This window comes from Halictus rubicundus, chromosome 7, assembly GCF_050948215.1.
Source record: "Halictus rubicundus isolate RS-2024b chromosome 7, iyHalRubi1_principal, whole genome shotgun sequence".
Taxonomy (NCBI): Eukaryota; Metazoa; Arthropoda; class Insecta; order Hymenoptera; family Halictidae; genus Halictus; species Halictus rubicundus.
The window spans coordinates 9392300-9409409 of NC_135155.1; the positions used below are offsets into that span (position 1 = coordinate 9392300).

General features: G+C 40.0%; 2 protein-coding genes across 3 annotated transcripts in view; one reads left to right on the forward strand and one right to left on the reverse strand.

The window, feature by feature from the left end:
* Window positions 1–17110, forward strand: part of Hwt (SH2 domain-containing adapter heavyweight) — a 272150-nt gene that overhangs the window by 41440 nt on the left and 213600 nt on the right. The gene's annotated exons all lie outside the window — the stretch shown is intronic.
* On the reverse strand, window positions 8711–11213 carry LOC143355900 (chymotrypsin-2-like). Of its 2 annotated transcripts, XM_076791082.1 has the most exons (8): window positions 11139–11213; window positions 10832–10893; window positions 10627–10721; window positions 10380–10521; window positions 10109–10222; window positions 9853–10002; window positions 9307–9455; window positions 8711–8740 (listed from the first exon to the last, which is right to left on the reverse strand). In XM_076791082.1, exons 1-7 carry the CDS (start codon window positions 11185–11187, stop codon window positions 9312–9314), a joined length of 756 nt encoding a protein of 251 aa, XP_076647197.1. In that variant the 5' UTR covers window positions 11188–11213; the 3' UTR covers window positions 8711–8740; window positions 9307–9311. The 2 variants fall into 2 exon arrangements, with proteins under 2 accessions (XP_076647197.1, XP_076647196.1); XM_076791081.1 differs by lacking the exon at window positions 8711–8740 and having other exon boundaries at window positions 9269–9455.

Genomic DNA, 17110 nt, shown 5'->3' on the forward strand with positions numbered 1-17110 from the left:
ACACAATCTCGTCGATACATTTTTGCTCAGTTTACCGTTTTCAGATTTTTTGTTCGCATTTGTGGCGAGTATTAGTCTAGCAGCAGCCATTGCAGATTAATCTTTTCGTGTTAAGTATAACGCAATTGGAGCACGCTTTATACTTGTTTACTCTCTTTTGTTCCTAAAAACAAAAGTTAAAATGAATAATAAATAATATATCGCATAGTCGTAAGTCTGTGGCAGATCTATCGGAAAACTTTGAGAAACAAATATATTATTTCTAGCGTCTAGTAACCATAAGCCGTTTCTATGCCGCTGGAAGTAACAACAAATAGACTTGTTCCGTCAAAATTATTTCTGTTGCTAAAAAACGTTTTAAGCGTTCTCATCTCTCCGAATCTTATAAATCCAGGTCTACGTGGCTTCAGGAATTGTTAGACCCTTCGTTCGGAGAAACTTCGCTGTTATTGAATGTTTCCAATAACTTTCTTAAATTCAGAACTTTCCATTGTTGAGTTACAGGTTTCCTTTACGGAGATCGAACAAAGATACGACTTCGTCTTACTTCTTCGGAACTCCGAGCTGCTGCTGGAAAATCGAAATGATCCGACATCTATTAAGCTGGAGTTTAAATGAGAATATTTCATCTCCGCGAAAAATATTATTCCATTCCAACTGTACGCTATCCAATATTTTCCTATGTTGATCGCCGTAAGAATGATTGCCAATTGAAACTTTAGCGGCGACGGGTCGGTAAGGTAGGGACCGATGTAACACGTGACGCGTAAGTGATAATTAAATGGCGTGCGATAAGAATGCGTGTGGGAACAGTATGAGCGATGCGTAAACGACAATTAGAGAGAGTGATTAAGAGTAAAATAATTTCTGTCTGATGGTGTCGCCGGTCGACCTGCTTACCAATCGAAATGTCGCAAAAATGGATGAAACATCGGAAGATCTCTTGCGTAACTATTTCTAACATGTATTATTCGCTGCTACGAATTTCTTAATAAATTGTACAACAAAAATAGTGGTTTATTTCTGTTCACTCGAATGCGTTGAATCAAATGTTATAAAGTAATCCCTATATTTACAATTTAAATAAAAGCGTAAATGTCGAAGTTTTCTTTCTGGTCACCAGAGTTACAACACATCAACGCACAAAAGGACGTTAAAGTGTTAAATAATGCGTGACAAAATTGTTCGACGCTCGACGCTTTGGCCGAGTTTCGCTCGGGATGTACAGAGTTAAGCGCTTAATTTCTACGTCTAATAGAAAATCCCGGGTTAATTGGAACATGACGAATTAAGCTGGACACAGTACGTGCTGGACAATTTCCGCGATGGCCGTGTGTAATGGATCGGATTGAATCCGCGCGATAGAATGAGAAATCGCGGAGGACAATACGCTCGCCGCGTTTCCGCCCGGAATTGGCGGTGATCCAGGTACTTCGAAACCCTCATACGTGTCGATAATGGCGTGGCCACCGGTTCTCTTATGGTGCAAGCCAACCAATGAATCGTCCTTGAACGTACCCATGCTTTCTCCGGCGTTTTCCCGCGCCGATTTCGTTTCCGGGCAAGGAAAACCTCGCGGCGGCCCATCGGCGCGAACTTTCCCGTTCGCTTTTCCCAAATTAAAAAAAAAAAGACGAACTTCAATTGGAATTTATTAAACTATAACATAGATAATTTCGATTGTCCAAGTTTAAAAATGTAATTGGAACTGCGGATTTTATGCATTTATGACAAAAACGAGTAAGTGAAACTTAAAACAGTGAAACGATTCAAAGTACTTAAGGATATAAAAATATTTAATGGAAGAAATAAATGTTTATTTAGCTCCAGCTCTTATTTAGCTCTTTTCGCTGTTTCCTGCAAATGACAGAGACAATTTTTATTTTGCATAAAGGTCCACGATCTGTTTATAACTTATGACTTCGTGTAACTGTGACTAACAAGGTTTATTTCTAGTATGACAAATTAAATTTACATTTAAAATATACGCCCAGATAAAAAAAAATTGTAAAACACAGCTATTACTATTTTCATCGCGATTCCGACAAATTGTAATTTTTAGAAAATCTGTTTCGTCCAGTAAGCAAATCTTTCTAACTCCTTAAAAGAGCTCAAGTCGTTCAGTTCAATTTTAACAAAGTTCGGGTACTATAGTGTCCGAATATTAATTCCGGCCACTGTAAATAGTATGAAACAGTAACATGAAACGAGGTGGAATTTCGATACACAATTAACCAGCTCTAAAACGTTTCTGTACGAAAGCCAGGGATCGAAATGAACAATTTCACTTCGGAACATGAAACCGCGGTAATATGGAACACCTGATTTCGGGAGCTTTTTTTCTCCGACAGTTTCCCGGACGAATTTCCCGTTCGTTCGCCTCGAATTATCGAATTTACAGAACGGAAACGTTCCGGCGAACTTCTCCAATATCTTTCGGCCGCTATAAAATTCTTGGGAAAGTCGTAGCCGCGCGCTGGACGCATAAAACACAAAACATCCTTCGCCACTTTCGGGCGGGCCGCGCGTCGCTACCCTAAGTCCGGAAAGTAGCTTCGGGCTTTCGAAAGTTTCGCGGGCCGCAGGACCTCGTGAACAATCCGAAACGGTGAGCTTGTACTACACGGTGCAACGTCAAGCCTCGTTTCCGTGATGGAAATCTCGAATGTGCAGGACGCTCTTGTGGGGGAAGGAAAAAAAAAAGAATCACGACAAAAATGTTTGAGCAGTCGAGGGAACGTTTGTACGGGCTCCGGGAACTTTACGTTGTCGCCCGTTGTTGCGTGTACAGCCCCCCGTTGTTCTGCTACATGTGTTGAGTCGTAATGAGTCAGAAGTAACCGAGTCGTCTCGTAGTCTGTAGAGCTTGCTGTTAGCGCAACGGGGAATTATGGTTTTCGAAGGGGGACGAACTAGGAAAGTTGGAAGAACTTGCGCGTATTACGAGAATGATGGATAATGTTCTTTGTGGAACTGGATTGCGGATATATTTGTGCACTTAAATATGCCAATGAAAGAGCAGTTTCTGTCCGGAGCGAAATTTCGTTGTTCAATTTCTTTCTCCCACCAATGCTTCCATACATATATTAACATAGGGACTTCAATAAGTATTCCAAAATTTTTTCACATTTTTTGAAAGTCTAAAACAGTGAAAAAATTGCTGGCAATTTTTTATTTTTATTTATCAAATTGTGATTGATTCTTTGTACTTTTGGAGAGAATTAATAATGAGCTATTTTAAACGTCAAAGGTGTGTAAATATTTGAAATGGGAGGAGATATTTCTTGTATGATTATATATTTTTGTGTAATTGCGGATAAACAAAGTTAAAAGGACTGAGTTTTATTCCTTTCTTCGCAATTCCGATCAATAGCTGTTAATTGTTTCAAAGTTTTGATTGCTCGTTATTCAGTAAACTAGCTCCCCTAACGTGTCAAAAAATCTCGACTGATTTGGCTGAATTTTAAGAATATTATGCAATTTTTAAACGTATGGATTAAATCGAACATGTTGGTAGGACATGGCCTTCGGAACTTCCGTTAATCGATTTCCGGTATTTAGAAATTGACCTGTTTCGCAGAAAAATCTTTGCATCGTCGTCAGTATCTGTAAGAGCTCCGAAGTGGTTGGACCTACGCCAACATCAGGGCCGATGCACTTCCGCATCTGTCCCAGCGTATCGATCGGTTGGTCATCCCATCAGTGAACCCTCCAAGGTAATACTAATGGTCAATTGCTTGCCAACACTTTGTCCAACTTTCACTTGGCCGTTGCGACGTTATGTCAACGATCGAATGGCTGGGAAATAATCGTGTACCTTCTATTATTGCGTGAGATGTGTACCCTGACTGGAAGCATTACTCAATTGACGCGAAAATTTTGGTATGCTTTTAGCATGACACGCTACTGACAAAAACTTTTTGTACTGTTTATATAGATCTGGTGAGACTCTTGAACTTGATGTTAAAATATACGGAATACCTTAGGAACTATTATTGCCAATAATAAACGAAAATTTCAAAGTATAATTGTGAATCTTTTCATACAAAACTTTTCTGAATGAACACATTATTGAAAAATTATTGTAAAATATTGAAATGTTTTATTCTGATATTGTACAAGTGTGTGTAGTAAAAAAATACGGAAAATTCTGATTTTTAATTGCGTTGCTGTAACAGGTGTATTATGTTTCGACATGTGTTCACATTACACAACTGCTGCGGTTATTTTATTGTATTTTTGGTCTCGATGTAAATAATGTTTCTGCATTTAAATGGCATCTCTCCTCTGCCGGAAATCTATTCTACTACCGAATCCATTCGCCCTCCACTGACTCGAACACCACTTTACTGACTGCAGTTTGTACTGACTCCATTGTCCCCGCACATTCTCCCGACCCTAATCGAATAAAATTCGTTCATACAGTCCCATTTGTCAAACACGCAGTTTGCGTGCTCATGCGATTGTTTCGAACGCCTAGTGTACCGCTGCCCGTCGCGATAAAGGAAAACACGCTTTTGACAGGAGTTCAGCGAAAGGGATAGTTTTCCTTATTGCGACGATATATGAAAAATCCTTTGATGTGTAAGTCCGAACGTGTGTACGAGTGTGCGCACGAATGGTCTCTCATAAATCGACAGAAAACTGTCAAGGTATTGAGCTCGAACCCCTTCGGAACTTCATATACTTTCGAAGACTTTCGAAGCTTTGGGAAACCCGCTGCAGGGGGACATGTGTATGTGTGTGTGTGTGTGTGTGCGTACTTTTACATTCCAAATGTTCAGCGATTCGAGCCGCGATGAAAGGGTTCGGATTGATTGCTGATTAAAGGTTTTTTTGAACGAGCTGCTCTTCCTTGTACTGGTTAATCTCTCCTACATCAAAAGACCGTGTATGTATTACTAACTAATACTTTCTTCGTCCTACGTTTGAGTCTAAATTATTACGATGAGACTGCAGATTTTATGCGCTCATGACGAAAACAATGAAGATATTTCAAGAATTTAAAAATGATATATTATTTTCGACTCATTAAAATAATTAAAAACAGAAATAATAATGTAGCTCCTGTATCTTATAATGAATGCATATACAATATGTACGCATATACAGGATATTCCATTTGAAGTTTCACAGCAATTATTTGTTTATTCATTGTAAAAAATATTTCAAATAGAACTTACTCTGTTTCGGGGTAGACATCTTATGGTGGTGATCTTCTCCAGGTGGACGTGCTTTCGAGTAGCTAAGCTAAATTTTGAACGGCACTACATGACCTTGAATGACCTTGGACGACGAAAGCGTTATAGATCAGTGAACTCGTCTGTAAGTTACACTACGCTTACCTAAATAAAAACATACAGTTCCACATAAAAACAGAGAAACCGCTTGGTTTAAAGCAGTAATAAATAAATAAAACAGAGGTCACCTTGAAATCTCAGAATATATACATATACAACTTTCCGCAAAGAAAATTCAAGTTTCCAATGGAAATATGCCGGTTCCTCAAAAGGTTAAGGGTTAATTTTTTTTTTAACGTCGTGACAACTATCGTGTCGTTTCCTGCGCCGCCAACGAAACGGTTTTCCAGACTCGCGTGTGAATAATTCTGGAAACAGATGCTGCCCTATTAAAAAGGTTTCGCCAACGGCGTTGTACCAACTTTTCTCCCATTTCGCCTACTTTTCCGCGTGTCGCAGAAGTTTCTGTTTGAAAAACTGAATGGCCCGCGTCCGCGGAGGGGGGGGGGGGGGGGACACACACAGTTAAGCGGAGTTTATAAATACGAGGAGAAGCGAGTCTCCTCTGCGTGCTATGAGTTAACAATTACGCATGGTACTCTGGAGGGTATTCTCCCGCGGCAACCGCAGCCCGGAACACGGCTAACCGTGAGAAATCGCGAGATTGCTTATCTTAGGATTAACATCGGGTTGCGTTAAGACCAAATTGCCTCGAATTTGCCCGAGAAAAACAGTGGATCTCACCGCAGACGGTTGCCTGTTGCGTGCTGCCGTTCTTCCGCTTTTCCTCCTCCTTCTTTCCCGTCTACTCTTCGTAAATAAACGCGCATAATTATTCGAACGACCTCGAACGGTCAATGGAGATACGTCGCTGCACTTGCAAGTGCAATGCTGTCGCACGCTTTCCCAAAATGGTGCTTGAACATTTTTTTCCCCGTGCATTTTTATACGCTCTTTTGCGTAAATAACTTTTATACAAGTGGTGAACATGAACCCTTTCGCCTACAATACCGTGTGAGATGAAGATCAAAACAGCGTTAAATACACAGATTAAATGTTATTCAAGTTAAAAAGAACGTGGGACATTTGTATGTAACTTCCAAAGCCAAGATAAAGTGTAAAATCTCTGTCGGTCGAATTGTTATGAATGGTATCGCGTGCTTCGTATTTTGAATTACTGTGTTGCGGAACTTTCTTAATTACTATGTCGAGGAAGTTTGTTTCGCTAACTCATCGTTCGCCGGCGAGGAAATATTCCGCAAAATATGAGGCAGGAATTGAAAATTTCCTCGTTTCTTCTTACACTGAAATGAAAATATTACAATTCAGTTAAATTGCAAGTTGCAGTGTTCAAACTTTGTTAATTACATAAATACCTACAAGTAAATTCCGTTAAATTTCCTTCTGTGGAGGTTTTATATTAACCCTCGGGCTCCTGCGAGTTCTAAACACCACGTAATTATTATTAGAATTGATACAGTAGTTATTTGACATTTAACTTATTCGTGAAATGAATTCCTTTTAATTCTGATTTTCGTACGACAGGCTACAGAAAATAAGAATGGAAAAGTCGCATAATTGCTGGTCGCTTTCACCGATTGTGCAGCTCCTTGAATATGCACAAAGTAATTTGAAACTCTTTTCACGATAGTAATTGGATGTCCAGCGAAGTTAGTACGGCCTGATGCTCACTTGATACTTAAATAGCCTTGCGAAATGGTTTATCTGTGTCACGAACCTCTCAATTGGCAGTCTCTTTACGTAGCCGACTCAAAAAGTTAGCAGGACCAAGCCCGAAGGAGTTTTATGGTAACGTAAAGATGGAGGAACCGGGTATTCTCATTTTACGATGTCATTAAAACACTCTACGGGGAAGGGAAAATTACTGGAACGTCCCTGGGAAACTCATTTATAACTAAGCAAATTAAATGGATTCTCGACTGCGAAACCGAATTATACTCGTTGAATAAGGAACGAGGGATCAGAAAGGAAAGAATGTTTGAAGTTTAGAACCGGCCTGTATAATGCGAACATTCGAGTGCAACCAAGTTTTGATTTTACCATTACTGGTCGTTAATATAAAACAGAAGATTGTGAGAACATTGTTTTGGAGATGAAATAAATCTGTATTTAATTTCTGCTTTTTCCAAATGATGCAGATAATTTTTATTTTGCATGAACATATTCCGTTTACTGGTTATAAGCTTACACACATATTTTAATGGCACCGGAAATGTACTTTTTAATGCAAATATAAATTTAAGAAAATTCGTTCTTTAATGACAGAAAACCATAGTTAAAATATTCGCTGTTCCTTCCTCGGGAATTTTGACTAGCCTTGTGTATCAACCATTATCCGATTTTATGGACACAATTTATGAACTCTTTTCGTCGCTTCTCAGGCTGACGTGTTCGCAACATCGAACGTAATTTTATGGTTTCGTAATCTGAAATTCGAATAGCCAGTGTCGGCGGCTTCATCGACGGCGAGCGTTTGATTTAAGCTCCCTGCAGGAGCAAGAGTCCGGAAAATAGAAGCGCGGGTGGCCTGCGATTTTATTATAGTCTTTGAACTGCCGTAAAGAAGAGGAATACGCTCCTCGTGCCGCGATATCCTCCGACATGTTCGTATTATGCAGGGAGGATTCAGAAATCTTACTTTCTTTTGCGAAATTTTTCTTGTGCGAATTTCGAGTTGAAATGTTAGTGGATTACGGACGTTCCGAGAATTAGTACCATGATCGTTTTATACCATATTTGTAATACTACTTAATCAAGCCTGCAATGACAGTAACCGGTGCCCGTGGAATTTCACATTTCAGCAGAATCAGGGAGGGCATTTCCAAGCAAATTTTCATTCGCCTTGCATTCGCATTTCTTTGTGAACAGCAAAGTGAACAAACACAAATTTATTTAAGCGGATGACTTCTTATGATAACGCAGCGTGCCAAATGCGGTACAACCTCCGTTGATTCCTTCAAACAAGTTAAGCAAAATAAATATTTTCCACGGTTCTTTGAATCCTTTTAGAAAAATTTAAATTCGTACGAAGATACGCAGTGATCATATACTGGGAAATGCAATCTCTGTAGCAGCGTATGAATTCTCGTAGAATTATACACGAAGAGGTACGTTGCCTCTACAGTGGATTTTCATGTAGAATTTTCCATACATAATTATGATAAGTTCTTTACCTTCGCTGACGTTACTACCTTTCCGAACATTTTATTTACTAGCCTGTCTTGTGTACATTCAGGTTTAATTTCAACTTGAATCTTCAATGACGACTGGAGTGGACCTTAGTTATACTTGGCGAAAATTATTTTGCAAGAGTTTTTTAGTCTCACCCCCCAGAATTGAAACACTTGTTGGGAAAATGATCGGGAAAAAATTTGGCGATGATCGGATCGTCCGAAGCACATAAAATTTGAGAATTTTGAATTTTGAAATCTTGCTGTAAATACGTTATGATATAGCGCCGAATTTGTCTTTTTTTTTCTCTGTAAGGAAACATAAAAAGATTTTGTTTAAGGTTATTTTTTCAAGTTTTCAAGGTCATGGAGGTTTCTTTTATAAAAGGGGGTTTCCCTTCCCTTCAATTACGAATATTTTAAGACAGTTCCTACCAGAACAGCGATTTTGTAATCGCCCGAAGGTTTCATTAGATTGCAGGACGCGTTTCCAAATTTTTATTAATCCTTCGACCGAACGTGCATGCGGCGCTGCTACCAGAAACTATTCGCGCGGAAGTATTCGGATGGGCAGCTTCATCGAATCGTTCCGAAGCTTTGTACGAGCTAGTGTTTGATATCCAACCGCATAGTTTAATTGGCCGACATTTTCGACCGCACGGTGTATCTTTTTATTTGTACCAGAAATAGAAGCAAACGGAAAATAAAGTTGTTCATCGTTTCGGGTCAACCGTTTCGCATTTTACGACCAGTCTCACAATTTTGTTCAAAGTATCGTGTACTTGAAGAATCGAAAAAAAAAAACTGGAAGGAAGGTGGAAATAAATTTGAGATTAATTTGTCACATCAGGATCATTATTTTGACTGAGACTTACGGAAGTCAGACCGCATATTTTTTAATCCAATCGATGTACGATGCGACGCGCGTGTATACTGATGGATACACTGTGTCGGCACAGTGGTACGACCAGGATACAAGTCCGGCAAGCTTTCCGTGTACCATCAGAGGACCACCAGAGTCTCCCTAGACATACATACAAGAAAGTGGATCAATAAATATTATATTTTCTAAAGAAGAATTTATATATTAATAATTTGTTTTACACTCGCAAAGCCACAATTGCAAATTGTGAAATTCAAAAATATCCAATGCGGGACGAAAAAATGCGTTTATAAAAATACTGTTTAATATTTTGGCAACAATGCACGCGTTTGAGATCATTAGATAATGAGCTTTAAGAGTTTAGGGAAGACGGCGTGACAATTTAAGGAATTTCAGTTGTACTATATGCAGTGGATGACCGAATTATTACAAATTTTAGTACAAGATGACAATCATTCGTTAACACTTTCACCAAAGTATTTTAAGACCATAAACTTTACTGTAAAATTGACGGTGACATTGTAACGGGAAAACTGACCTTGCAATGTCCCCTAATAGCTGTTGGATCGTACGCACACAGATGCGTGGTGTAAATATTCTGGGAGTCTTTGTAAGTGTCTCTGCAGTACTCGTGGCTGGCGACTGTGATGTTGACCCAGTGAAGAAGGTTCGTCCTATCACCGTCGTACTGTGGTATCATCAATTTTGCCATGTTAAAATTCGGATGATTATGACGCAAGCTAATTACCAATGGCTGTTCTTTAATCCGGACCGAATTTCATTGGGATACTTACCGCGAGTCTGCCGAATCCAGAGACTATGCCTTCGTCATTAGCTTTAATGACTTCTGAGGGGGTCGGCAGGGGAACGAAAGATATTAGAGCGGATTTCACGAAACGTGGTTTCACCTTCATAAAAAATTCACATCGTTAATCACGGTAACTGAATATTGCGTAACACCTAATTATTAAAGCCGGAATCGATATCGTCTTTAAATTATTTCTTGAATTGATGTAGGACAATTTTCATTTTGCATAAGCCTCCGCACTATGACGCATGAAGTACCTTGATTAAAGCGATGTCGTTCACCCACGAATCCGAGGCGTTGTACTTGTCATGATAATAGATGTTCTCGGCAGAATGTATCGAATATGGCCGCGTCAGATCGACTGTGCCAGCAACAATTGCTATGTCCGCGGGCGATTTACTGTAAACGATATTAAACGTTATTCAGAGACCCGGTAAAATTAATGGAATTTCTATGAAAGTTATTTCGAGCTTAAAACATGTTAATGTTGTTCGTTCCACTTGCCCGACTACACAGTGAGCGGCTGTAATAACGTAGTCCGCGTTCAAAATCGATCCACCGCAAAAATGTCTCGACGTGGGTAGGGCTTGAAGGGAAACCTAAGAAGAATTTTACTATTAATTTCTGAAGCCACGGTGATATCATAGCAACATCTTGTCGATTAGCAAATAGAACATTTTATCGTGACCACTTTTTCTATCAGACTCACTTGATAAGGAATTTGTCCCGGTTTCGCCACTGTTCCATTTATGATCCGTGGCTCAAGCTCACCTGTAACAGTTACCATAATTTGAAGTCTCTCTCTCGTTTATCAACTGACAGATAGTCAACATTTCTGGCTACACCAGGGAATACCAATTTTTTAGTAACGTGATAACACAGATGAAATAAAAAATAGTTTCTGGACCATTTTTTCGAGATAGGAAATGTGGGTTGTTTTCCAGAACAATGACAGTTGTTGGACACAGACTTCCAATGATTGTCGAATTGAATGATTATTTAACAGATAAACTTACAATTAGCCACGGCGAAAATTAGTGGTAGGAAGAAAATAAGCGGCATCATCTTGTCTGTGCAAATGCTTCACGGTATTACCGGTGAGATTAAATCGGCGCATTTATATACTTAGACCGATAGAAATTTTTTAAGATTAGATAAGTTAATATACATTGTGCTCGTGTCTGGATTTCATTAAGATAAGATATATCACAATATTACGAAAATACAATTTTTGGGGAACTCTAATTTCGCTTGAATAGATGTCAATAATTCTTTTGATTAGAAACAGATTAACAAACAGAAGTCCTTGAATTTTACGTAGTCGTCAAAATTTTGCTGTAAAATTACCTTTTCATCAAACTTGTTGCTACGTTTTTTGAGTAATTTTTTAATGTTCTTTTTTTCCAAAGTTGATTCCTTACAGCAGGGATGGGCATTTTTGTCTCAATTAAGACAAGACCGTCCCCACTGTCCCCCTCCAGTTAGCGCCGTTATTACAGTGTTTGTTGATTTTTAAATTAAAATGTTCTCGAATCTTTCGCGATTATTAAAACGCGGACGTATGAAATTCAAGAGAACGTTTAATTTCATACGTATAGGTATGCATTACTTTACTTCGAACTCGCAGGAACAAGGGAAAGAAGATTAGATTGTCCCCGCGTCAAAAGATACCTGCAATAAATGTTTCACATTTCTTTCTCAAACACGGAATTGCGAAAGCGTTTTCAGTGGACGCAACGTCAAATCCAGAGGCAGGCAGGTGCAGCACGAGGAAGATCCCAGTGCGCAAATATGGCGGTATCTGGTGGACAACATATATTTGCCACTTTATCTTTGAGAGACACGCGAAATTGTGTGCTCTCGCCAGAAAACGGACACGAAGATAATAAAACCAAAACATTCGGTTTACGAGTTTCGCGTTTATCATTATAACAAATTCCAGGTTGCCCTCCGAGGCTGCATTTTAAATAATTTTTCGCCAGGATATTTTTCCCCGCGAACTCTTTCATCGCAAAATGTCATGGCAAATGCTTTTAACAACTCCGGGATTTTTATGATGAAAATGTTATTTTTTGTGTCCAATATTTTGCGTTATTAACGTTTTAATGATAAAATGGAAATTACTGTACAGAGGACTTTGATAAAAGTGTAGGAGAATGTTGCATAGCGTGGAAAGCATTGTGTACGAAATATTGAATCAGACGAACGAAGCATTTTTCGCAAAAGTCGTTTTTACAGGAATGAAACATTTTTTCATGAAATATGGAAACATCAAAATGCAGCTCTTGATGTTCAAGAAATTTTTCATTAATTTCTACTGTGACTAATTTTGTTTGCTTAAATATTTTCTTTAAATATTCGCTACTGATTGAAAATTTGTGCGATACACTTAATACTTCAAGATAATGTCACAATTGTAGTAAGATACAGGTATCAAGATCAAGAACACGCTCGCGATTATCAAGCAGTACACATCAGCATATTGGAACAGATAATATCAATCCAGCGACGTAACTTTGTTATTTTTAATCATTTGTTTATATAACTTCTAATTTTCTAATTGAAACACGAAGATTGCCTCCATCTGTTAAATTACGGGACGTCTTGGTAAAGACGTTGGCGAGCGTCGCTCGTTAGTGAAATTTTTCCCGCGATCAATGGAGTCGCGCAGTCTTTCTCTCCGTTAAATGCTTTAGTGGTGTTATTAGCGCAATCGGCGGACGGCGGGGGGAGGGGGGTATCATGGCACCGGCTATACAGTCGGCGGCTTTACGTGTTCTTTACGAGTTCAGCGTTTTTGCGCCGGGGCACGTTCCTTCGTCTTTTTCCTTTCTCGATTTTTACCAGCGAGTCGTTAGGAAAAAAAGAGAGATGAAAGTACACGACAAAAATGAATCACTTGCGCGTGCACGCCGCTGCCGCGCCGGGTAGACTAGGCCTAATCGATTACGTGCTCCGATGGAAAATTATTATATATCACCGATTACGTCGTTTGCCGCCGATGGAAAAACCGGCTGACGCGTCGCTAACGAGCTAATTATAACGAAAACTTTATTATCACTGATCATTCGAGCACCTATCCGCTCGGGGCCTGTCAGTTCCGCGTTACGTTTCCTCTTTTTTTCTTCCACAGAATATGTGAAAAATATATGGTTCAAGTTTTGTTTTTGGGAAAGGCTTCGTTTCATTAAACCGTAAAACACAGCAGGACATTTTAATGAAATTTAACTTTTGGCACAATTGGCCGACAAAAGTCAAGTTTTTGAACGTTTCTGTGAACTTGTCGCGGGAAAAAAATTGTATAGGTTAAAAGAAAAATGTGCACTCAATTCATTAATTGACCCAGTGTCGCCAGATGAGGGGAGGGGGCACGAATTGAGGGGAAAAGTTACTACCCTCTCTCTCTGCCAGTACCGGGTTAGTCACGTGACATTGTGACACACGCACGACAGAGACGAAACGCGTCACGTGACCGGGCCGTGACGGAAGCGTGGGGAATAGCGCGGTAGAAGGGGAAATTAGAAGGGGAACGGCGTCGTAGAGGGGGTAAAGTACAGTGGAAGTCTTAATATGACGACACTGGGTGGCGATGGGGATAAGCTTGAGCGACCGTGTCAATATGTATTAGTGAAATATCGGCGTGGGTCAGAAATGACCCCGGCTAGAACTCGCAGGAGTACGAGGGTTAATCATGTCCTCGTTTGTTAAAGATTGTCCTACATTTGGGCAGAGTATAAAAATGTCTTGGGTGTTTCATTGTTTAACGTTACATCGAACGTACGGTTTAATCAAAGACAGAGCCAGAGCAAAAAGGAATCGGGAAAATCGACGTTTCTTCTAGAATAAGTGAGAAAGACGTTCCGATTCGTAATTACGTTACCTCTGATTGCTCTTATCCCAGTTCCCTTCGGTGTCATTACGCGAAGAATAAAACGAGTCTTCAAAGCGTTTTCTCTCCACATTAAATCGCTTTATTTGTGCCTGTTTAAAGCACAATATTCGTCTCGCGGACATTTGACGGAGCTCCGGGACTGGTATTTCTTGGAAATGTAATTCGCGTCCGTTCTTGCTTGGCTGTCGCGGTTGCATGATATAAGGGGGTCAGTTGGTCGTAAATGTCAAAGTTCTCCGGCGAAACTGCGGCGATAGATGAACACAAAGCAGTCGAATGGAATCACGGGAGAAAGTAAAATAGCGGGGAAACTCGCTCGGATCGAAATTGTGCCGGCGATGTTGCCGAGGACTGCGAAGTTCGATAACGATTGAACGATTTGCGGCGCCTAAAGGCGGCCCGGGGCTGCGCGTTCAACCGGCAAAATACGATCGAAATTGGTCCTCCCTTGAAAGGCTGTTCTTGTTTATCTGAAAATGACGAAATACAGACTGTTACCGATCCGGTGGCACTAGCTGCGAGCAGAAGAATCTACATGAAAATGTCAGTCGAGAGAAAAGAATAATGTTACCTCGTTCAAGGCTTCGTTCTCGAGTAAATCGATGTCGAAGATTCATCGAGTTCGTGCACACTTGGCCACACGACACGCTAGTTTTTGTTGTGTCTGCATACAGAAACTTTGTCAAGGTCATGGCTTGTTGCTGCTCTTTCTTGTTCTATCGGTACGGTAACGTACAGAGGCGGCAACAACTGTGGCTGCGAATTATTACTTGGTATATTGTACCTTCCAAAATGGCAAGTATATTTGTCGAAAATCCATAAATAGAATTTCCGCGCTTAACGTGTTAATATTGGTCAACTTTCAACACGAATATCTTTCGAACCAGTGAATTCCTCGCCTTAAAATTTCGATTTGCCGCTTTTTCTCGCCAAGATGTACAGGATTGTATAATAAAAAGTTAAAAATTTCTGGGTTGCCAAGGCGAAGTTGAGCCATTTTTACCGAAAGTGTTCTTAATCGAGGGTTATGATTTAAAAAAAAAATAGATCTCACATTAGGCTACTTTACTCTATTTAGGAATAGAGATACTTCAACAAAAGTGTACGATTCTTCAAATAGTTCCACCTACTTTCGGCTTTTACCACCAGGAATACACTGTGGAACGGTTCAGAATGATTTTCAACCAGATTTTTCGCCGCGCATTTCGACGGGTCGTGCTCGATAAAAAATTTAACAAGACGACAGGGAATTTTCTGCGCATTCAGAACGATGTTAAGTGCTATCAAATGAGAACTGTTTCACGAACACACGGTCTTTATTCACCCGTGTTTAGTCGAAGCGCGAGAAATGGTAAATTCAAGGGTAGCACGGACATTCAGCATTTCCCGAGTGCAAAAACGCTTCGGCTTTAAAGCAGAACGTTTTACCGGCGAGCACGGAACAGCCCGAAGCGCGCGAGGGAGGAAGATTGAAGACAGTATTGGCGACAGAACCATTTCATGCGCCTGTAAATGAAATAGAAACGTACGGGGCGTCTTCGGACGCGGAACATCGCCTCTGAAATCGGATTCTTCGTCTTCGATTCGAGCACTCGCTTTCACACAGATTTTTATTAAACAATGTGAATACTGAAGCACGGTCGAACGATCAGTTCTCTTACTAGATTTCTCTGATCAGTTCTCTTATCAGTTCGACTGCAGGTGGTAGAGAATTGAAGAGGTCGTTCTCCATGACAATACAAGACTAAAATGAAGAGTAAAGTAATTGCGATTTCGGCTTAATGTTTTAGTTATTATCAATTAAAAATCCGCCTAAAATGCGGCAACCCGGCCAACAGAGATGTACGTTGCTTGGACGTCATAGAGGCGCGCGACAGTCACGTATCAAATGACAGATACTCCGCTTGCCTCGCAAAAAATGACCTGGCAAGAATTCGGCGTGTCCGATTGGATCATTTCACATGCATTTTCGGTTCTAACCGAATTATTGGCTACAGTGTGTGACGTCAAAGCCTAACCATTGGGCGCGAGCGAGGACCCCCTTTGATACGTGACCGTCGCGCGCCTTTATGACGTAGGCAACGTACACCTCTATTGGCCGGGATAATAACTAAAAAATGAAGCTGGAATCACAATTTTTTATTCCTCATTTTCGTCTTATACTGTCTTGGAGAACCACCTGTAGTCGAACACCTTGCATAACATTATAACATCACTGTCGCAGGAAACTTCTATTGCGCATATTTTAATGAAAATTATTACGTTGTACCATCTCGATTCGAATACTTTCTATAAAATATTTTAAACGTCTCACGAATACTCGGGTCCGACACTTTCGTTCAGCTGGAGCCTCATAATTCTTTGAAGCGTTTAAATAAAATCGATTCTCCGATAATGTATACTAGTTTTTTTCAAGAAACACCGGGTACAAGCCCGATACATTTCTTCATCAGACGGCAGTGACAGGTTAATGTCTCCCGCGCCCGGACTGAATGTTTAGATATACAGTGGCGTAGGTTATCGATTTCTCATTTTTCTCGGCGTTTGCCGCTTCGCTTTCGAAGGATTGATAGATAAAATGCGCCACAGGTGCGCCACGCAGTTTTTATGCACTCCGGATATGAGTAACGGCGGTGTATTAAGGAATAAGTTGGGCGCGAAATTGCAGCATGATAGGTGTTCCCTAGATCGACGTGAAACAGACTTTTTTTTTTAATCATTCTCAGCACCGTGCCAGACATAAGGGAACGCTTATCCTTTGCCAAATAGGTTCACTACCTTCTATCTTCGCCGTTATCATCGCCAGATTGCGCGTCTTCCTGAAAAATTAAAATTGTCTGTGTTAATTTCGGGAAACACTAGAACTACCGGGACCGTCAAAACAACGAATTTCAGATTTTTTTTACAATTTGTGATGTTACACAAATTTTTTAGTTCTTTTCTTTATTCAAGTACACGTTACCATCAAAACCCTGTGGAATCTGAATCGGTTGTCAGAAATATATTTTTAAGTTCTTGGTGCTAAAAATGGAAAATGCTAGACGATCAATTAAATGGAATTAATTTTTCCTCGCTAGTATTTTGAATAAATAAAAA

Excerpts from the sequence above, each read along its gene's own strand:
- LOC143355900 (XM_076791082.1), bottom strand. The coding sequence starts at position 11,187 with ATGATGCCGCTTATTTTCTTCCTACCACTAATTTTCGCCGTGGCTAAT. Across the intron at positions 10,722-10,831 it reads CGGGACAAATTCCTTATCAA|GTTTCCCTTCAAGCCCTACC; the intron begins GTGAGTCTGATA and ends AATTCTTCTTAG. Across the intron at positions 9,456-9,852 it reads CTATTAGGGGACATTGCAAG|GGAGACTCTGGTGGTCCTCT; the intron begins GTCAGTTTTCCC and ends ATGTATGTCTAG.